At 38.5% G+C, this 22,459-nt stretch overlaps 1 protein-coding gene across 6 annotated transcripts in view; it reads left to right on the top strand.

Annotated features, from left to right (window-relative positions):
* The window catches only part of AFF3 (ALF transcription elongation factor 3), a 337,507-nt gene that overhangs the window by 39,518 nt on the left and 275,530 nt on the right, over positions 1 to 22,459 (top strand). For 5 of the 6 annotated variants that reach the window (XR_011805753.1, XM_072030956.1, XM_072030955.1 and 2 more), the window contains exons 2-3: positions 11,066 to 11,186; positions 16,624 to 17,427. Coding sequence is in view for 5 of the 6 variants with exons in the window: in XM_072030956.1 (XP_071887057.1) it covers positions 11,066 to 11,186; positions 16,624 to 17,427 (925 nt within the window). In the remaining variant the exon portion in view is untranslated. Of the gene's footprint in view, positions 1 to 6,270; positions 6,532 to 11,065; positions 11,187 to 16,623; positions 17,428 to 22,459 lie in introns of those variants that run through there. The other variant, XM_072030958.1, reaches the window with a different exon arrangement.

The raw sequence follows: 22,459 nt of genomic DNA, 5'->3' as shown, positions 1-22,459 counted from the left end.
GCTTCTCTCTGTGACTCTGAAGATGGGCAGCACGAATCATGATGTAGTTGCCTTCACAGGCAGAAAGAATTAGAGTTAGCATGGGTAAGGAGCATACATGATTTACACCAGCCACAGAATATGAAAGTTTTAACTTTTTCATCATTTTAAAAAAGAATTTTAGTAAGAATTAGTAAGAATTTAGTAAGATTTTTTATTCATGTATAGATATAAATTGCTCTTTTATGCATGGGTATGCTGGCTTTGTCTAACTTTGCTTCTTAATTTTGTTGGCTACATGTCAAAATATGACAGAGCTGCGCAGGGTGATCAGGGTGTAATGAATAAGAAGCGTGAAGCCTTGTGATTTCTGTGCACTGTGCAGCATCATGCAGGTTCCAAAAACAAGTGGTGATATTTGTAATTGGTCAAGCATAAGCCTCAGTCTAGTTTACATTGTCCACATTCTGAAGGAAGAACTGAGAAGCAATTTTCATTTTGCTTCAGCTTAAATATAAAAAATGTATTTTATAGAAGCTAGCTAGTTGCATGGTACAATGAAATCTGGCTGGTACTCGTTTCTTATGAAAGGAGGGTGGAACACCCTCTTTAAAGCATTTTTTCATTGTTTTTGGACTGAAGTTGTACACAACTATCATATTTTCATGAACCCGGACTTCTTACAGTGGTCTACTTGGTTCCATTAAAGCAAGCTGTTTGCATACATGTTAGGTAGATAGACAGCTAGATTTAGGGTAAGGTTTTGATTCGGGTTTAGGTTTAGGCTGAGATTTAGGTTTAGGTGTATATGTCATTCCATTTTCTATTGTTCTACTTCAACAAAGCTGAATGAAGACAGAACCTTGTAATTTCCCTTAACAGGATTTTATGCTTTCAGACTCATACAAACAAAATTCTATTGTTAAAAACAATCGTGGTTTCTTTGTATAGTGAGTTATATATTAGGTGCTCATATAAGCAAAACCAGAGGTTTTAGTGGATTCATTTTTGGACATTTGCTGCTGGATTATTATTAATTTTATTTTATTTTTGTTTGTTTGTTTGTTTATCTGTGCAGCTGGCACAGGGTTTAACAACTTTGGTTGTTGCTTTACCTGCACGTGAAGTCATAAACATCACACAAGTTTATTTTTAACCTGTAGACATGTTAACACACATCTATTTAACATTTAGCTCAGCCTTATCTGGATATTGTGATGATTCTTCTGTAATACTATTTAGTATATAACATGCTACAGTAAGGTCTCCACCTATCCATAAAAAAAGAAAAAAATTTAAAAAAATAAAGCAAGGCATCTCAAAACATTAATTCTATTTCTACAGAAAAAACAAACTCAGTGACTGTCCAGTGAAGTTCCCAATAAGTGATTTTCTGGGAATACATAAAATCTGATGACTTATACACTGACTTGTTCATTATTTGTTTCACACTGGGGCTGTTGTGTGGTTTCCATAACACAGTAAATCATGATTTAACAAATAAAAAAGATTGTCGCCTAAGATCCATTTTAAGCCAAGTGAAACATAATATAATATAAAATTTACATCGTTTTCTTGATTAACCCTGATGAACCTTCAGTCATTATCCATTATAGTAAGAGTAAATTGGAAATGTTGCTTAGTTAATAAAACATGTATAGACATTTTCATGAGTCATAGATTTGATGGTTGCTACCAGCTGACATATTCATAGTGAAATACTGTACTTTGTCTTTCCATGAAAGTACAATACTATATGGATCTGAAATGCTGTGTCCTGCACTTCACACAGGAGGCAGCCAGTGCTGTAGTTTGGAGCCTCTTGGACATCAGATAATTTTGAATGCTGATCTGAAATAAAGAACACACAATGTAAACACAGACAAGATTTTATTTTACATTTACATTTAGGTACTGAGTCTCTGCATGACCTTCAGCCATGTTTCATCGGGGCTCTTAACAGTGCCAGAAGGTCTGGAGCTAAACAAATTAAAACTACTGAAGAAGTCTTTATCATCTGTGGAACCCTGTAAAGTTTTGCTCTTTTTGCTACTGTGCCAGGAAGTTTTTCTAACAATCTTGTTACCTCTGTAGTGGCAAGATACTCTTAGATCTGGCCTTAATGATTCATTACAGTCTTTGCTTTTGCTACTTCATCAAGTTGCACCAGAGTAAATTGTTGATAACAGTTTTCTACTAGTTACAAAGCCCTGAATTATAATTATTATTTATATATATATATAAATTTGTGCTATGTGAAGTATACCTCAGTGTACCTCTCAGTCCTGCAATTAGCTGTGGATAGATGCATCACTGTTCAGAGCCCCATTGAAGGAATACCCTGTCTGAGCTGCCAGAGAAAAATGAGAGCAAGGAGGTTTATTTTTTTTTTTTAAATACATGTATATTTTTAAAAATACCAAGAAGTCATTTTGACAGCTTTTTCAGGAAGCTTGTTTGTTTGTTTATTTAAATTATTGAAACTACTACTGAAAATGTTCAATGTCTGAAGCCCAGTTTTCTGCAAGCATGCCAATAACAAACACTGTGAATAAAGTATTAAACATTTATGGCAAAATATCAGACAAGTTTTAAAAGGCCAGATTTTTTCATTACATTTAAAATGTTTAGAACATCCTTAGAAATTATGCATCAACAGGAGTAAATTCAGCTTATTGAAAGATTCAATCTATATACTCTTCAGCACGTGCACCAAGACTATATGAATAATTTGCCTATGTATGCACATCCCCTATGGAGATGAACTGGATAGCTGATTAAAATATATATAATTTTGGACTAAATATGATTGAAAGGAGCTTAAAAAAGAAGTTTCAAGGAAAACCCAAACCACCACCACCAACAAAAAAAATGCACACACAGGCTTGGCAGAAGATAACTGGAACAGTTTCCCATGCGTAAGGACTTGTGGGAATGCCATGAAGCTGAGACAGGGAAGGTTCAGGTTGGATATCAGGGAAAGGTTCTTCATGAAGAGGAACAGGCTCCCCAGAGCAGTGGCCATGGCACTGAGCCTGCTGGAGTTCAAGTTGCATTTGGACAATGCTCTCAGACATATGGTCCAATTTTGAGTGTTCCTGTGTAGATCCAGGAGGTGGACTTGATGATTCTTGTGGTTCCCTTCCAACTCGGGATATTTTATGATTCTATGATTCTAAGGATGCCATAGGAAATCATTGCCAATAGGAATCATTGTGGAGAAAAAATAGACGAGTGGGGCATTGTGTCTGACATCTTTGGCATCATTCTCAAGGATGTAATACAAAACTGGATCAGATGAACAGCAAAGTTAGGTAAGGCCTTGTTTAACAGCCCAGGGAATTTAGCAATGTTAAGTTAGGCAGAAAAAGAAGGATTCCTTATCAGTGCCCTCAGCTCTTGTATTTTTTAACGATAATGTAAAAGTAACATTAACAAAATCAAATGAAAGAGCTTTACTGTGCTTTGCCTGTTTTGTGATCTTTGGTCTTGCTATTTTTTTTCTCTCCTGATGGAAAATATGGATGGGGGAACAAGAGGAATAGTGTCCTCTATCTCATCTGCAGTATCTGTTTCTTGACAACTAAACTCTCCATTTACTTTAAGAGTTTTCAAATGTAATTTTGGATTGTGGAGGAAAAAAAAAAAAAGCTAATTCCGCTAATTCCAGGTGTAAGCTTATTAATAGTGGTGAATTTCTAACATATTAATATACTTTCAAACAATACATTGTTAGAGCAGTGTACCGAATTTTCCCATAAAAGTTTAGGTCTTAATGTGTGAAATTAAAGGTAATAGTAATGTTCCGCTTCTCACTTGACACACTGTTGTTATTAGATCTCCATGCATTATAGGTAGCTTTGCTAGCAGTTTTAGGGTTATAAAAAAGAGCACAAGAATTTAATAGAAAAAAAAAAAAAAAAAAGAAAAAGGAAATAGTAAGGCATTGAGTGTATGATTATCTGTTACTACTGAAAGATGATTTTTTTGATATCTATGTATATTGTGGTTATGGTTTGGTAGATTTTTATAATGTGATGAAGTATTTTTTTCCTGAAACTGTACAAAAAATATAAAATCAGAATTATGTCTCAATTCCTCTCATTGGGCAAAACTTTGCTGAGGAAAGAAAATGTGCGTGTTTTATCTGTAGCAGAGCAGGAATAGCTGTTCTTGCACCAGCAGATGTTGAACTAAATTGGATTCTTTTTTAATGTTCCTCTGTTGTGATGTTTACTGCTGTGATTCAACAACCTAGATTCCAGTCTCAATTGCCGTCGTAGGTTTTTCTCAATATTTCAACACGTATTTAAAATTCAGTCAGGTTACGTCCAAAGCCCTCACATTTTGAGAGTGCCTCCAGAATAACAACTAAACCCACAATTAGCCTTTTCTTGGCTCTTTCCAGTTGCCCAGCATGGCTCCTCAAAAGACCTGCCTTGGACACTCAGATGCTGACTTTGCAGATGTGGGATATATATATATATGTATTTGAATATATATTTGTTTGGTGGATGTGATATACTTAACCCTCCAAATGCAGCCTCTGGTTTCCATCTCAGCATTTTCAGGCACATAATTAAAGCAATCTTGCACCTTACAGCCCGCACCTGCCACTGAGCATGTGGCCATCCCAGCACAGCTCCATACAAGCATATTCATGTTTGCGCGGCAGTGTTTCATGGTTAATACAAATCATAAACAGGCTGTAAAAGATGAAGCGTCAATGAATCCTAGCTTTAAAATTGCTGGAAGCTAGAAGTTTTAAAACTGATACTGCAAAGTGAAAAATGAAATTTAACCAGGCATTTTGGTGAAGGAAAAATAATTTATTGGATGTAAGATGAAAAGCTGTGAGAGTAAACATCAATCTCATCTTAGACACATGTCATTGATTGATGTTTGCTCTGTGCTGCTGCCTGGAGGTAAACTCTTTGAAATAGCAAAGTAGGTACTTTATCTGTCTGTGGGTAGGAGCACAGTTTGCTAAGTTACTGTTTTTTTGAGACCCTGCTACATCTTTATGTTCAATCAAAGAGAAAACAGTAAATCAGAGTAATTGCTTTACCCCACGGCATTTCTGTTTGTAAATGGGAAAAAATACTGTAAAAAATCCTCAAATTAACTTCTGCTGTTTAAGCGAGATAAAAAGTCTAAAAATAAAATAAAATCAGTTGCGACCTAGGAAGGAATTTTATTGATTATGTCACTTGGTCATCAAAGGCAGCCCCTTTGTTATAATCGAACCAATACTTCAAGTGTCATTAGGGAAAACATTTACGGCTCAAAATGTAAGGCTGCCATCTCTAAGGGCTCACCGTATCCCATTAGCAATTAGTTCCCAAATAGGCATCATTTATACTTAGCTGAAAATGGAATTGGTACTGAGAAACTGGCAAGCAAAAAAACATGGATGTGAACAGTGGAAGAGAAAACAGACATTAAGTGATGGCACTCTGATGTTGTCAGGCAATTCAGCAAGAAAAATAACTTGAATTGTTGTAATTAAATTGTCAGAATTTGACTGTTTTCTAAAAATGTTTGGGGTTATTGCCCTTACAAAGTCCCAGGTTGGCTAGTCCTTTCGTGTTTTAAAGTATTACAGAGATATGAGAATGATAGCTCTATTAAACTCAGACCCTAATTTCCATTCTGAATGAAGTCTTATAATCACTGTCCTGCATAAGGGCTGAGATGTTTTTATTTTATTTATTTTATTTTATTTTATTTTATTTTATTTTATTTTATTTTATTTTATTTTATTTACTTTTTATTTTGGTGTATTTTTTTGGTGTAGTTTTTCCCTGGAGTTACTCTTTTTAGTTACTTTGGCATAAATGTGGTAATTCAGGGGAGAAACAGGCTATTAAATATTTAAGAAAATATCCTCACTTCAGCCTGAAATTTAGTATGTTGAATCATGTGCCAGATTACAATTTGCAGGGAAATGTTGAGAATAATCAGAAAGCTATTTAAAATTATTTTTTTTGAAATATTGGCTGCTTTTTTTCATTGTTTTGAAACAGTTCCAACTTTGCACATAATTCAGAAATGACTGTGCTAAAATTTCATTTAAAAGATATATGTGTCCTCACAGAAAACTTGTTCATGGGTCTAGCTTTATCCTTGAAATTGCCATACTTTTTAGTCACTTGCAGTGTGAATTTTGGGTTTGGATTTCTTTTGCTGTTGCTGTTTTTTGTTTGTTTGTTTGTTTTTTGTTGATTGGTTTTGTGTTTTGTTTTCATTTGGAAGATGATCAGCTTTGCACACACCCTGGGAATAGTTAAACCCTGCACCTGGGGGACTGGAAGTGATATTATTTCCACAGTGAAGGGAGGGGCTGATGCCATCTGATGGTGTTTCACACGGAGCCTCTTCATCTGGTAATGAGAAAGGAAGGGTCAGTTTGGGCCCAAGTGAGGATGTCTGGGCGTGAGCTGACAACATCTGGGAAAACAGCTCAGCCTTTGCAAGAAGCATTTAGGTCTTCTCACAAGAAGCCCACAGGAACTGGGATTTTGCTAATTTAAGAGATCTTTCCATGTCACTGTGAGTCATCAGCTCTGCTTTTGTTTTTAATAAGTCTAGACTTCAGAAAGTTTTGTATGAAGTACAACGTGTAGCTGCTGGGGCAAAGGAGATCAAACTCCTGGGTCACAAACATCAACTACAAATAAATAAGCTGCTTCTGCTATATCTATATTACAATATTTATGTGCATAGGGGGTTTGAAAGAGGCTGTGGGGGGTGTTACAAAAAATAAACTGATAGGAGGCAAGGGGAGCACCAGTGATCTTGCCCCCAGTTTACCTACCCAGGCCCTTTACTGTCTCAAAGCTGCCAGGTATTAGAGGATGGTGATCTGGTGGCCAAATGACTGTATCTTTTCTGAATCTCCCTTTGGGGATGTGGTGATTTTGTGGTTTCTGGAAAAATTGAGCAGTATCATTAATGCCCACAATACAACTGTGAAAGTGGGTGATACTTCAGTAAAGGTGCAGTGCTTCAGTTTGTTTAAAGTGACATCTTCTTTGGAGTGCAAAACTTGGGGGTATTCCCTATGGCTGAAGGACAGGAGAACATGTTAGTGTATTATTGTCTCTATCCAGGTGATCATGGACGTTAGACCTTTTTATTCCACTTGTTCCAAATAGTGATGTCTGAGGGAGGGCAAATTGAGTCAGAAAAATAGTGTGCTTTGGAAAAGAAAAAAAAAAAAAAAAGAAGAAGAAAAGAGGGAAAGAGAATCCTCAACACTTAAAATTTTAGGCTTTTTATACGATTGCTTTCAGCCTAGCCTGAGACTACATAACTCCGTGGACTTTGTAAGAGATTAAATCCAGTCCCAGGTATTTCAGGTAAGGTTATTGCTCTGCTCCTAGGCTGTCCCCTGAGCCGTCTGTGTCTATTTCTAATTAAGGACTAAAGGATATGGTTCCTTCTGATGTCAAGCGTAGCGTGAAGAAAACTGTGGGTACTCCTGGCAGTGCTGTGGGGAGGCTGTTGCTGCCACCACCCTCCCAGCACAGGTCAGCTCTTTGGTTCAGGCAGCTCTTGTGGGGAGCCATGACCAAAGAGGAGGTGCCCAGAAAGGGAGCCTTCCCAAAGCCATCACAACAGCTTGGCATTTATTAAATGTGCCTCCTCTGAGAAGTGTGGCAGCCCATTGGCATTCTGATCTGTACAACACCAGAGAGTGAAATTATTGAGGGTGTTCTGGGAGAAGCGGAGAAGGTAGAGCTGCTGTGACTGGGATGATGTGTGCGGGAAGTGCTTTGAGCCCGAGAAACTGGTATATGGACATAATTAACTGGTAGATGTTTCCTTTTCAGCATGTCTCTTGGAAGATCTTAGGGCTAGGATGAATCAAAGTGTGTTTTTTAAAGCAGTGTGCTAAATTCAGAATAGTGCAATTTTTGTAATATAACATTTAGTCATATATATCTTTTGCATGTATTTGACCCATCACTCATGCTTCAGTTCATGGCCTTTAAGCATGAATTTGAAACAGGCACTGCATTTTAAAAAATAACAATATACCATTTAAAATCTATTTAAATTAATCAATTTGGAGTTTTACCTCTATAAAACAAATATAAATGACACTGACTTTTGAGAGATGACTGGTTGTATGTTCTTTAGTTACCCTGACTTGCAAAACTGCTTCAACATTTTGGCCCACAGTACCAAAACTCTTAACCTATAAAATGATGTGTGAGTGTGCATATAACATATATATGTGTGTATATATATATATACATACATGTACATATGTACACCACATGCATATGCACAGATGCTCCAATGGGGGAAAAAAAATCTGGAGATATTTTGTGAACTACACAGCTTAGCTATGGAAATGATGAACATAGTGTAAATGGTTAAAAGGTACATGTGCATTTGGGATTGTTTTAAATTACAAATTAAAGGAAAAAAAAAAAAAAAGGAAGAAAACTATTAAAAAGAATCATTTTCCATTAACTGAAGTGTTTGCAATAAAGACAATTGTAGCAGTTGGCAGCATTCTCCTTGAACCAAAATAAATAAATACATTTGGTGACATACGTTCAAGGAAATGTGATTCTGCAACATTCATGCAAATAAGGAGCAGCCTTGCAAATGCTGGAGATTTCGCCATCTGTATTACCAAAGGAATACAACTCTTGTAGTTCTTCTTGACTTACTGCTTATAGATGGCATATTAGGCATTGTCACACTGTTTCTCCATTTGCATAATCATTCTGAATTATTGCAGGTTGTGATTTGTGTGGCCAACAGTGAGTGTCTCATTCAGGAAGGGGTTCAGAAATCTGAGGACTTGTATGTCTTCATCAAATAGTTCTTCATCAAATGAAGGGATATTAGAGACTTGTATGTCTTCATCATATAAAGGGATAAAAAGTCCCTCCACTTCAGGAGTATCACACCACAGCATTTTTAAATTTGTGTGAGGCGTAGTGAAGATCGGTGCACTTGTTTACTTCCTAGAAACTAGGTAGGGATCAGTATTATAATTAATCTCAGAGGAGCTGCCCATCTTTATTTGACTGCAGGCTACAATCCAAATGCAAAGCATCTGAGTCAACAGGGGATGGGGAAAGGCAGCTGAGGATGAAGTTATAACTGGATCCCTGCAAATTCAGAGGAAAAAAAAAAAAAAGTAAAAACAAAAACCAACACCTAATAACAGTTATCCCTGGTGGCATAAAGCTTACTTTAAACACAGAGGTGTTTGTTAGAAAGTCTCTTATCCCAGCTTAAACAATGGGAGTACAGGGAGATGGCATGCTGTCATGCCTGAGGACTATTGGTCATGCAGGAGTAAATGACAGCTGCTCGACCTCCTGGCCTCAGCGGTGTGCACAGTACGTGGTCTCTTATCTGGACCCCTTTGGGATGCCTTTGCTAGTCCCTTCCTCCTGGAGGATGGCGTTTTCCTGCCCCAAACTCCACTCCTATGAACGTCTCCTCATTACACTGTTTTTTAAAGAGGGAGTATTAGTGTGAATAACATGCTCACGAAAAATATAGTATAAAAACAACAGCAACAAAATTACATCAGTATGCGGAAGAAAAAAAAAAAAAGTGGTTGTTAGCTGTCTTCAACTTGCTGTACTAAAATCCTGTGTTCGCAACAAAATTCTGCTCAGTCTTGGGCATTTGCCCTTAGCTGGCTATCAGGAGGGTCACCTGAGAGCCCACCAGGAGCTGGTCTGATCCCACCTCATAAGTCCTCGTGTGAAACCTAGTCGTTAGGGCAGAAGGAGTCCATGAGGAGTAAGCAGCATTTATAAGTAAACATAAGGTTTTGTGTTTGTTTGTTGACTGCTAAGGCATTGTTTCTAAATCCTACTAGTGTCTAACATATCCTATGTATTTTCAGCTCTCTCAAGTCTTGAATTAGAATCAGATAGCTGTTGGCCTTTTTGCAGCCTTGCCTGAGGCACGCTAGGTAACATCACGTGGGTAGCCAATGCAACATATGTTTTGCAAACTGGGAAGTGGTTAGCAAGGCAACATTTTTTTTTTTTTTATTAACACATGGTGCACTTACATGACATTAATATATATTTCTTCTTTACAGATTTACAGTGCCAGAAGAAAGGCATTAGCTGAGCTAGGCAAAATAGGCAATCGGCGCGCTCGTTACATTTTACTGAAATAGCATGTAAACCACACTGGATGCCTTGGTTTCCCGTGTGATGGGAATGACAGCATGAAATGTCTAAACCTGTGTTGTTCTGAGGAAATTTAGGGAAAGGTTTCTCTGGTTTATGATGTCATGCATTATACCATAATTTGGGGGGGAGGGAGAGGTTTTTTTGTATGTGTCTGTATTGGAGCCAGACTAATTCATTTCTAAAAATTAATACTGTTGTGTAGTGCAGTGATTTTATTTCCTCTCCAGCTACACTCTACCAGCCATACACACACTATCATGCCAGTATTCATTTATTCGTGCTCTGAAGTTGTGATAGTGTCAAATCCATCAGAAAGAGGAATTGTTTCAGCAGTAGTTTCACGGCTTGGCTGATTAACAGAGATCAGAAGAAGCAGCCTAACTGTGGAAACCACTACAGCATGTAGTTTTAACAGCTCTTTAGGGAGCTAGTTAATGAAAGAATCACTACAGAAACACATCCATGTAAAAAAAGGAGCATTCTCATACAACACTCAGAGGATATGTCATAAGTGGAAATATGTTCATAATTTCTATTTACTCATAGCTGTAATTACCATCTGCCTTAAGAGTACTTTCAGTCTTTGTCAAAGTTGCTTAGATATTTCCTTTGTCACATTTCAAACAGAGAAGTTCTGCACAGACTAGATCCTGCCCTGCGATTTCTTTTTTATTCTTCTGTAAGAATTTAATTATCTATTCTCTGTGTGAAGAAAGCATCAGCATTCCCAAAGACCTGAGCCTCCCCAGCCTGCTTGGACTGGCATTCATCTGATTCATGTTCTTGCTTATTTTTGCCATCTGTCTGCAAAACAGAGCTCTTCACTTTTAAACTCACAGTGGTTTATATGTTGCCCGCTAATTTTTAACTCTAAAAAAAATCTATTCCACTTTTTGCTGCAGTGTCTATGAGCCGGATAGAAACGTGCTGCGCAGGAAAGAATGGGAAAGGAGAAATCAGGAGGCCCAGCAGGAGGATGGCACATTTAACACAAGTTACTCCCTCTTCAGTGAACCGTACAAGGTAGATGCTTCCTGTCTGGGTGGCTCTTTATTTATTTATTTATTTTTATTTGACAGTATAAAATCACAGCCTACAGTAAGGCATTGTCCAGGTCTCAGCAACCTCCCACAAGTACCAGCCTCACAAAATTTGCATAGAACATTTATGGTTCATTGAGAATTGGATTTTTCTTATATTAGCTTCTTACAGTGTTCAGCAGCATGAGAATGAAATAAACGAGAAATATCCTAGCAATATTTGAGGTGGCATTAAAACTAGGAGGTGAAGGTGATGGTGCCTTGTTTCTGCAACACTTAGGAGAAAGTAATTGCGTTAGAATTGTGTGTGAAGGACAAGCCATACAGTAAACATTATGCTCTAGCCAAGGTTAATGTGATGAAATATCTTGTTTTGATTTTTTTCCCTATAAGCATTACTAACAACATTTGTCTGCTAGGCATGTTTTGCCCTCAGCAAAGGCAGAAGTAACTCAACTCCTTGTTTTATCCCTTGTGGAAACACTTAATGCGATGAGGCACAACCATCTCTCCCCACCTCGTGTTAGGAGGGCCAAGCAGGATCCTCTGCACTTAACTGCTGTCTCCAGAAGCTTCCAATCAAGTCCTTGTGAAGGGTAGACCAGAGAGCAGCATCCCATGGAGGCTGCTTCTCTCCCCTAGATAACCTATGACTTTGCTTGTGTGCATCAAAGCTATGTCATGCATTTTCTGTTGTGACCTTCCAGTAATGCCCAAGCTGCTGTTAAATCCACCATGCTGTGAAGCCTTTCCCTTCCATGCTGCTTCACTTGTCCTTGATGCTTTGGGTGCTTTAGTGCCTCTTTCCAAGAATCCCATTTGGGACCTGGCATTTGGGTCCTGCACCTGACTTCAGTGCTTTCGTGTTTCTACCTGTATTTCAGGGTCAGCTTTTAACTTCCTATTCCTTCCAGAGTGTTGCCGTTTCTAGTCCCTAATAAAAAAGAAAGATCTACCACTTTCAAACCATGTCCCTTGACAGAAGACAGCTCTGTCTGCCTTGAAGCTGACTTCCAGCTGCCCAAATTTCAGATTCATTACAAAGACATTTAGAAATCATGGGAAATGTCTTGAACTCCTCCTTACGGCTCCACTTGAAAAAGTCTACTGTGAGACCAATCAAGGGCTAATACATGGAAAAATGCCTGAAAAACTAAAGTTAGCTGTCTCTTGGCATTTAGGGAGGGCTCCGCTGCAACAGGGACTAGTAATTTTCCATTTGGTAGGTCCAAAATAGACCCCTCAGAAAAAAAGGGCACGTCTTTTTGCTGGGTCCCTGATACAGTTTATTTATTTATTATTTTTTAGTATGATATTTTGCACACCTTGATTACTACCTATGTCCCAGTTACTGACTGCCACAGACATCATGTATCATGGACATATCAGTAGTTTCTGAGTTATTTATTATGTTTGAAGGCATTTGTGTGCAACCACAGTATAATTCCATCCACTGTAATGGGAATGGACAAAAACTCATTGCATGCTCTAGAAGCAGTGAGGATACTCAGTGGGTACCCCACAAGGAGGTCAGAATAAAGGCTTCATCCATACTTCTCACTTTTAAACACTATGGCTCTATTTTGGACTAGCCTGTAGAAAAGGTGCTGCAGAGATCCATCCTACAGCTGACTTATTCAAGGAAATGCTGAGAAAGGCAAAGCCCAGGACAGCTGTATAAGTTGACCACTGTTCTTCTGGCATGACAGTCACAGCTGCTTGGGAAGGCCAGTCATTCTGACGGTGTTGGACACCAAAACTTCAGCAGTGGGATACTCTGCATGTCACGTCCACACTGACAATGGACCTACTGGGCTGTCTGACATCATCTGAGTATTTCTGAGCTCTCAGTGTGGGGATGCAGAGCTATGCCTTCATCATTTTTATCTTATTGTACAGAGAGACAGAAGAAGAAGTAACCTTTCTGTAAAAGCAAAGCTGAAACCGACTCTTACCTTATTTAAAGACTGTGTACAAGTTTTAGATGATTCCACAGGGGATGAAGCTACAGCAGACATTCACTGCAAGCTCTGATCAAATTCAGTATTCCTCTGCACAGCTTGAGAAACATGAGCTAAAGCCAGAGGATTTGCCATTCAGAAGGCCATATCTGAAAATCAAAGACAGACTGGAAATCTCTTAAATCTTGTGTCCTCTCTCACCTTGACTTGTCTCACTACTCCTGAAACATCAGATTTTCTGAAAAATCTTGACTCTTTGGGTTGCCCCTTATCCTCTTTATTTCAAAGTATCCATAGCAACCCTCTATGAAGGATTACAGGAAATCCAGTGTCTTTTTACTAGAAATGTCTTTTAAAGGAGGTAAAAAAGTAGGAATTTCATTCTGGATATTTTCTGGACAGAATACTTTGCTTCATTAACCATATCAGTGTAGTTTTTTTATGAAGAAAAAAAAATTCTGATGTCCTTCCATGCAACCATCAGGTTTATTTTTAGAACTGTTGGATCCTGCAAGTCTTCAAATGTATGGATACATCTTACTTAGCAGAACATAGAGCAATGTAAGTTAGAAATGTTTGCACAGAATGCTTTTCCCACTTACTCATTTTGTGATTATGTTTTCCCTATGTGAATGATTAAATAAAGCCAGCAGTATTTCAGAGCAAATAATAGGACAAACTTTAACATCTAAAGCTCATAACAAGTTACCTCAGATCCCATCTGTTTCCTGGGAGAATGTAGGTCAGCTCTTCCAGATGAGCTCAGCTCAGCACAGAATCTCACTTCAGGACGTCCCCAGTTTATCCAGAAGGAATAAACAACACCAACCAGTTGACAGCCCATGCAATGATACAAACGTTCAGTCTGTTTGCTGCTATTGTGGTTATCTGGCATCTATCAATAAGATGCATCTCTGTATGACATACATATCTTAGCCATATAGAAGAAAATCTACTAAATTCTCTGGGCTGGTGATAATCTACAGATAATCTGCAATTAGGCTTTTATTTTTACCCATTCAAAAAACAGCAGTCAGAAAGAATGGACCTTCTCTTAGGGAAGCTGGGCTTCCTGCGGCAAAACTTAGACATAAATTCTCTTACATCCACAGATCGAGAGGCAGCTGGATAGAGAGCTGTCTGACAAGTTGTATCAGGGGCCCTATTCCATTCTGTGGTCCTTGTTGACATACTCCTGGAATGTGAGGAAACCTGAAGCACAGGCTGGCTGAGACAGGCTGGGCACAGACCCAAGGGCAAATCTCCATCCCTTGAGGAAAGATGCAAATGCATCTCTCTGCAAGGTATCTACACAAGTTAGAGGATCCACAGGAAATGCAGAAGGGATCCACTAGGTAAAGAAAACTTCTCTGTGCTTTCAAGAAAATAATTCTGCTGGTCAAGGAGATGCCTAAGTGTGGAAACCATTTGATTGACCCCAGGAGACACATATATATGTGTCCAACCATCTTCAAGATCAATCAACCTAGCTCCATATAGCCATGAATCTGTCCTCCAAGCAGCCCAGGATCTCCATGCTGGTCGTTTTTTAAAGCTGGTCTTTTTTTATTTTTTTTTTCCTCAGTATCAGCCAAGCACTCCCACATAGATGCCTTCTGTGCCTCTTAATCTGCCCACGTTTTCTACCCCAGTTAAGGTTGTGAACTAGACAACTCATTGCATCTGCAGCACTTTCTTTTTAGAAGTACATGATGCTTCCTGCTTTTGAAGCCTCTTTAGTAATAACCTTTTATCTGGGACTCCAATGTGGTTTCAAAGAAAGTGAAGAAACATCCCCTTCTTAAGCCACGTGCTGTCTGTGAATTAATGGTTCATATTTCTTTGTGTAGCAGGTTACTGTCCTTGTGACAACAGCTGCATATGCGGAGAGAACATCGGGCTATAGAAGCTGATCCATCTTACAGCAAGTTTGCAAAGCAATGTTTCAGATGCAACATTACTGAGCTTTTCCCTTCCCACTTCCCCTCAACATATATTAAATGTTGTTAGATAACATTGTTACATGCATATCAGAAAGCTAGCCAAATATTTTCAGTAGTTGCAAGGTACTCTCCCTGAAACTTGAGGGAACAAGTTGCAAGCAAAACAAGACTGTTTCTACTGTCGACATTTACAAGGCATTTTTGCTTGGACTTAGTTTCTTTTTAGGAAACCCTTTAAAGAAGATTTTGAACAAAAGGAGTTTCAGTCCTTTTCCCTTACAGTTTTTCTGAATTATTCAATTTTATTGGAAGTCTTAAAAAAATAATAAAACACTTTCACATTTCCAGAGTGACTGGTATTGCCACTATGTCCTTCATGTTTTTATATAACTTTAAGGAGGTATTCTTCTCTCCCTTCTTTCTCCAAGAAACCCTCTTCTTTCTCCAAGAAACTGATTCCCTCTTAAACCAAGATCCATCTCAAGATCTTCTTGGCCTTCTGAAGCCAATGGGTGTTTCCCCATCCAGATTCCATGTCTGGAAGAGAGAAAGGAGAACACCACCAGCTCATTAATATCTTCCTCTGAAAATGTAAAGCAAAGAACATCACACAGCTGATTCTTGGCAGGGTTCAGAAAATTTTTCACTGCAGAAAAGCTAATGATACACACTTTTGCTTGCAGAGGCTTTTTAAAGAAATATTTTTCAACCCTTCTCAGTATTTTTCTTTCACTTGTTATATTTCTTTGTGGAGTTTCTGCCTCTTTAGTCAGGAAGCAAATGGGTGATTTCAAAAACAACGATTTATCTTAAAGCAGAGAAATGTTGGCTATGTCCCTTCTACAACCACTGAGCATTGTGAAGAATCTGGGGGATTCTGTTTGGTTTTTTTTGTTTGTTTGTTTTTCTTCAAAGAGGCAAGTGCCTTGGAGTAAGCATCTCAGCAGAGTACTTTCAAAGAAGGGATGTAATGATCTATAGTTTTCCCATCATGCCGTGACCTGTCTTCAAGTCACCTCACAGCGTTTGGCTGGCTTAGACTGGGGAGTTCATTCAACAATTACACTGGGCTTTGTGAGGCTTCCCAGTTGCAATGTGGAGACTTAAGCAGGCAGAGAAGGAAATCAAGAATGCAATATTTTCATTCATGGCTGAAGGAGAGCCTGCACTGGGCTATAGGAAAAGTTTTATCATGGTCAGATTTAATCCAAACCATTCTGTGGAGTTGCAATAATAAATTTTCTAGTTTCCAGGTAATATATTTTAACTACAGCATGATGCCAGTGATAGATTTCTTTTTTTATATACTCTAAGGCCCTTTATAGCTTTTCCAGTTCAGGGTAGATTTAAGATGTTGACAAGTGTCTTCAGAGACAATAAGGATTTTCGATTTCATCCCTCAACGCTGTTGCTGAATAAGGCAGTGCTACTTCAGTAAGGATTTCAGCAGAAGCAAGCAGGGAATTTTGTTTGTCTTACGTTGACTGTTGTGGAATTCTCACTTTTTGTTTTGCAGACCAACAAGGGGGATGAGCTATCAAATCGCATCCAGAATACCCTGGGCAACTATGATGAAATGAAAGACTTGTTAACTGACCGATCAAACCAGAGCCACCTTGTTGGGGTTCCCAAACCTGGGGTTCCTCAGGCATCTCTCCCCAAGCCCGATGAACATCTTATTGCAGACTCAAGACCGCCACCTCTTCCCTCTATTTCCAGCACTTCTTCTTCCACACCAACAGCTCTACCCACGCAGCAGAGCAAAAGCACCACAATGGGTTGGCAGAAGGCTGGGCACAATGCCACTTCAGAGGGCCAGCAGAGAGCCAGCAAACATGGGCACCACTCACTGGAGTCACACAAGGGCGACTTCAAACTGGCGAACCAAAAATCCAGTCTGGAGAAACTAAAACGCTATGCATCTAGTCCCACTTCATCCTCCTCCTCCTCCAACGCTGCTCAGCAAAGCTCACTGAGGGCCACACTAGGTGACAACGCCAACAGAGTGCCGCAGCCTGCGAAGCTAAGTTGTAACACAGAAGGAGGAGCTCAAGCGCAAGAGAGGCCCTCAAAGCACGGCGGTGGGCACTGTGTCCAAAACTTTCCACCGTCTCTTGCTTCGAAACCCAGTCTGGTTCAGCAGAAACCAACAGCCTATGTAAGGCCGATGGATGGTCAAGATCAGGCCCCTGATGAGTCTCCAAAGCTGAAGTTACCAGCAGAGACAACCAAGTCATACAGGGGAGTGCCTTCTAACAAGCCTGATTCGGCCAGGACCAAGTCAAAGATAGCAAAGTTCAGCATTCCTAAGCAAGAAGAGGTATGTGTTTTGGTGCTTTTTATGACATGACATCCCATCTTGAATAGGTGGATGAATGGAAGCTTAGAACTGCAAGCTGCATCTGTCTCTTCACACATTTTTAAAGTCTTAGTTTGCATGTTTAAATTTTCTCTTACTCTTCTGACATTGACGTACTATATTGCAAATAGCAGCCTCACAGTAATGTAAAGATATCTCAAAAACAAAATGCTCACTGTCTTTAGGATTGTAACACCTCCTACGGTGGCACTTTCTAATAGTACACATTCACTGACTTCTTTTTTCTGAATGTCCATATATAACGTCTGGATATTTTTAATATTTCTTTTTGCTAGGCTTGTGTGTTACATTGAACTGTTCATATTTAGTTGACTTTTTTTCTCTTTGGCAAAGATTAAATGAAGTGGTTGTGATAAGAAATAGTTTTGCTATCCTCAGTGACATCAAAGTAGTTTTACAATCTAAATAAACTACATAACAATATGAGATCTACAGAATAGATGAAAATGTAGCCACGAGACTCTCCTTTTAGTTCCTTGTATCTGTTTCTGTTTCAAACAGATTTATAAGAAGACTGGGATTTTCTTCCTAAAGAACCACAATCTGTAGAAAACCAGTCTTGCTACAAAGATTAGAACATGTCTAAAAAACCTTCTACACAATATTTCTGTTATCAGCAGTAGATTATGATGGTAACTGCTTGGAATTATTTTACGTTCATTTATTTCATATTCCATTGACTTCATTAGGACACCATATTTATTGCTTGTATAATCTGTGATTTTCTGGTTTTCAGTTTTTTGAATGGGGAGGAAATGGTTGGTTTTGGCAGAATGAAGGATGATTTCTTTTGGGGGAATGTATTGAGAGCCTTGTAAGTCAGTACAAAGATGGTCACATCCTCTTTTGTGAACTGATAGAGCTACCATGACTTAAACAATTTATAGTATTTATTGGAGTAAATGATTCTATTTGACTGAATCACTGGGACAGTCTCAGAGCAGAGATACTGATTTACTCTTATTTGACAGCTGTGCGTGTCTTGAGTTGTTTTTAGTTTTAATATTTCTGTTTCTGGCGTTGTTAAAGGAGAGGAAAACTCTCATTTTCAGTGAAGTTCTCTGGCCTTTTAATGCCTGTTTTTCAGAAATGGAGTTGACTGTTGTATTCCCCCTTCAGTTTGGTTTAGGAAGTTTCTCTGGAAGCAATTACTTCTCTCAGCTCCTGTAGGCATTATACCTATGTGGTTTTTTTTCCCCTCTAAGTTTAAATTCAGTCAGTTCCAAACAACTCTGAAGTGATGTATTATTCCTGAAAAGTGGTTGTTTTTAGGCTCTTAAGCAAATTTGATAAGCAAATTTAGCATTTATAGATTGCTGTAATTGTGCAGATAGATCAGGTAATGGCATATACTAATATCCATTTAGCTATTATTTCCTCCTTCAGACTTGTGCTTCTATCTGCAAGTGAGAAGTATTGTTAGAATTAAAGAAGCCTGTGGCAATTGTCTGAATTTTTCAAATTTCCCTCTTTACATGTATGCAATACCCTAGGGACCAGTTTGGAAAGGGGTTTTGATAGGCAATCATTTGCTTGTCTGAAATTCAGGATTTACCATTTGCATTCCAGAGTTGCCTACCTCAGTAGGAACAAAAGCTTTCACTTGTTGTATATGATCCATAATGATGCATAAGGATAAATTATACTGCAGTTTCTAGACATATAGACATATTTGACATTGCTTTAAACTAAATTGCTTAGATACTGATGGCAATGTAGGGTATGGTAGGAGAGCATGGACTACAGGGTAGCTACTAAGTGTTCACCAATTTCTCGCAGATCTTGTGGGATGCAATATTTTTGAAACAATATTTGATAACATAATATAAAAAATTAGCTGAAGTTGAAGGAGGTAGACAAAAACGAGGTTAGGGGATCATAAAGATGCTGGACATTCAGAAGAAAATAGTAGATCCTATGGGTGGTGTTGGAATTTGAATCTTGAGCTAGTGAAAGACAATGTTTAGATTTCATATTTAAGGGCTGAAAGTCCTGGTGATAAAAGTGCCCAACTTTTTTTTTCTTTCTTTCCTTTATCCTGACATTTTATTTGTTCTAACATTTTCCATCCCAAGTGACACAAGATGAAATTGGTAACCCACTGTTATTGCTACAGGGAGAAGTATTGACCAAGACTGAAATGTTTTTGTTGCCTAATCCACCCTCCCTTTAATTTTCAATCATGTTTCTTTTTGTTTCAAAACATTTTTCCATTCTTGTTATTTTTTATCATACATCTCCTAATACCATTTTGTAAGAATTTCCATGTTGTTTATTTTTTATTTTATTTTCTGCTTTCAAACTCATGAAATTTCTTCTCTACATCAAATGGCCACTGTTCCTCATTAGGGGCAGAAGTTTTAAGCTGCTCTCAGCACTAAAGCTGTCACAGTTATGTGAACCTGTGCAGGCAAGAATAAGTTTCTCTTGTTCAGGATGGGACTAAACGTGATGGCCAGAAAAGACCATGTATCCCTAGTGGCCATGGCATGGACAGAAGAGAAGAGATGTAATATAGGACGGTCATGCAGGGAAACAGGCTGACAAACAGGCTAAGACAGTGTCTGGAAAGCTATATGGAAATGGAAATGAGTGGCAGAAATCTGCCTGAGGGCAGCCAGGAGAATATGGGAAGAAAGAGAGGGGCAAAGAGCATGGGGATGGGATATAGTGGAAAGGAACTTGATATATGCTAAAATAAAATGTATATGTCTGAAATGGTAAGGCACTTACTGCACTCTGGGAGCTTAGTGTAGGCAACAACAAAGTCTTCAAAGGAGTCAGAGAATGACCAAATGATTGAGGTTGGAAGTGACTTCTTGAGATTCACTAGGCCAATCTCGCTGCTAAAACAGAGTCATCTAGAGCAGGCTGCCTGTGACCATGTCCAGTTGGGTTTTGAACATCTTCACAGATGGAAACCCCAAAACTTCTCTGAGCAACTTGTGCCAGTGTTTGATTGCCCTCACAGGAAACAAGTATATTCCTGTGTTCAGATGGAATTTCATGTCTTTTAGTTCATTGCAGTTGCATCTTGCCCTGTCAGTGGCCACTACTAAGAGTCCTGCTCCCTCTCCTCTGTTGCCTCCCATCAGATGTGTTTATATTGTTGAGTTGCCCCATCCCCTTGAGCCTTCTCTTCTCTGGGTTGAACAGTTCCAACTCTCTCAGCCTTCCCTTTACTGAAAGATGCTCCACTCCTGTAATCAATCATCTTTGTGGCACTGCACTGGACTCACTCCAGTAAGTTCATATCTTTCATGTACTGGGGGGCTCAGAACTGGCCCCAGCACTTCAGATGTGGCCTCCATGTCTTCCTCTGTTCATCTAGTCAGACCCCAGCCTGTACTAGTGCATGGGGTTATTCCCCCCCCTATATTCAGAATTTACTTTTCTTCATTTTGAACTTCATGAAGTTCCTGTTAGACCATTTCTCCATCCTGTTGAGGTTCCTCTGGATGGCAGCATGACCCCTGCAACTAATTTTGGACTGTCTGGATGGCAGAATGATGCTAGAAACCACTTTTCCCCATTTTATATTACCTGCAAACTTGCTGAGGGTATGCTCTGCCCCTTCATCCAGGCCATTAATGAAGATGTTAAACAGTGTTGGTCACAGTATTGACTGTGTGGACACACCATTATGAACTCATCTTCAGCAGGACTTCGTGCCACTTGTCCAACCTTTTGGGCCATTTATAGTCCTAGCTCTCTGTCTACCTGGTTTTGTCTGGATCCTCCTCCTGTAGCCTGGTTTTGTCTGACCAAGTAGAGAGTTGAATGTTAAGAAATAACCATTTTCTCAACTCCTGCAGGTTAGATTTTCTTCTAAAGGGCAGATGTAGTGATAATCACTTTGGTTTTATTTTGAACATCATATGGCTACAGGCAGTTCCAGATTCCACAGACAGAGAAAACAAGGAAACAAGAATATATTGTTATAAAGCTCTGATTTGCAAGTCCCCTTTCAAAGGCATTCACACATTTCCATGTACTTGTATCTAGCTTATGGTGCTTTCCAGAATCTATCAGTATATCTAATAGTTATGCACTTTCATTTGTGTTTATCAGTTTGAAGGAACAATCACTGGAAAAATAAACACAAAATGAAGCAAAATTAAACCTCCTATAAGAACTGAAGAATAAGAAGCAATGTCACACAGTATGTGTGAGTTTTCAGCAGGATACAAAATTGTCTTCTGTACATCCCTTGAGGTTTTCAGAGAAACAGGGCACAAAGTTGGCTGCAATACAATTATTATTCACTAGAAATAAATGCACTTAGATACAAATTAGACCATTACTTTTCAAATACATGAAAAAGGTTGATTTTTAATGTAGTTCAATACCTCATTTAATATTTTTAATCAGTTTTGGAAAGCCTTCATATCTTGACACAGACTGAAGCTTATAATTTTTTTTTAATTGTTTTAATGAGAGTAACTTGGATAGACCTGTGTGTAGAAAGGTATCAGTTACTCCTTTGGGAATTTAATCTTTAGGAACCAGGTTCATCAGTGTTAATTAGAATCCATACCCAACCTCCCTGTCCTTCCAAAATTATCATATTGCTCTGTATAAATGATAGCTTGTCATCTCAAGTACTGATACTTCACATTTTGAACTACTTAGGAATTGTATTGTTGTAAGTAAAAACCCACTGTACTGAATAGAAGGGAAGAGAAATGTATAAAGGAAAGGAAACAGGAAAAACGTGTGCCTTTTATTTCTACAATTTTGTTACAAGTGAGACAATAAGAAAAAACTAAGATGGTAAATCATGTTCTTTACATTTGAGCTCTGGTTTTGAATTTCATCTTGTGGGCTGCATGCTGATTTTTATTATTACATTGAAGAAGCCTTATCTACTCTCCTTTGCTTACTTCTGTAAGGGTTATGGAGTAAGAAAATCGAGGTCGTATTAAAAAATGACTAGTGGTCTAATGGTAAAAAGGATAGATTTTGTTCTGTT

This window comes from Anas platyrhynchos, chromosome 1 (genome assembly GCF_047663525.1).
Source record: "Anas platyrhynchos isolate ZD024472 breed Pekin duck chromosome 1, IASCAAS_PekinDuck_T2T, whole genome shotgun sequence".
In the NCBI taxonomy this organism is placed as follows: domain Eukaryota; kingdom Metazoa; phylum Chordata; class Aves; order Anseriformes; family Anatidae; genus Anas; species Anas platyrhynchos.
The sequence above is the reverse complement of the archived record's forward strand: the minus strand, read 5'-3'. Positions and strand labels throughout refer to the sequence as shown.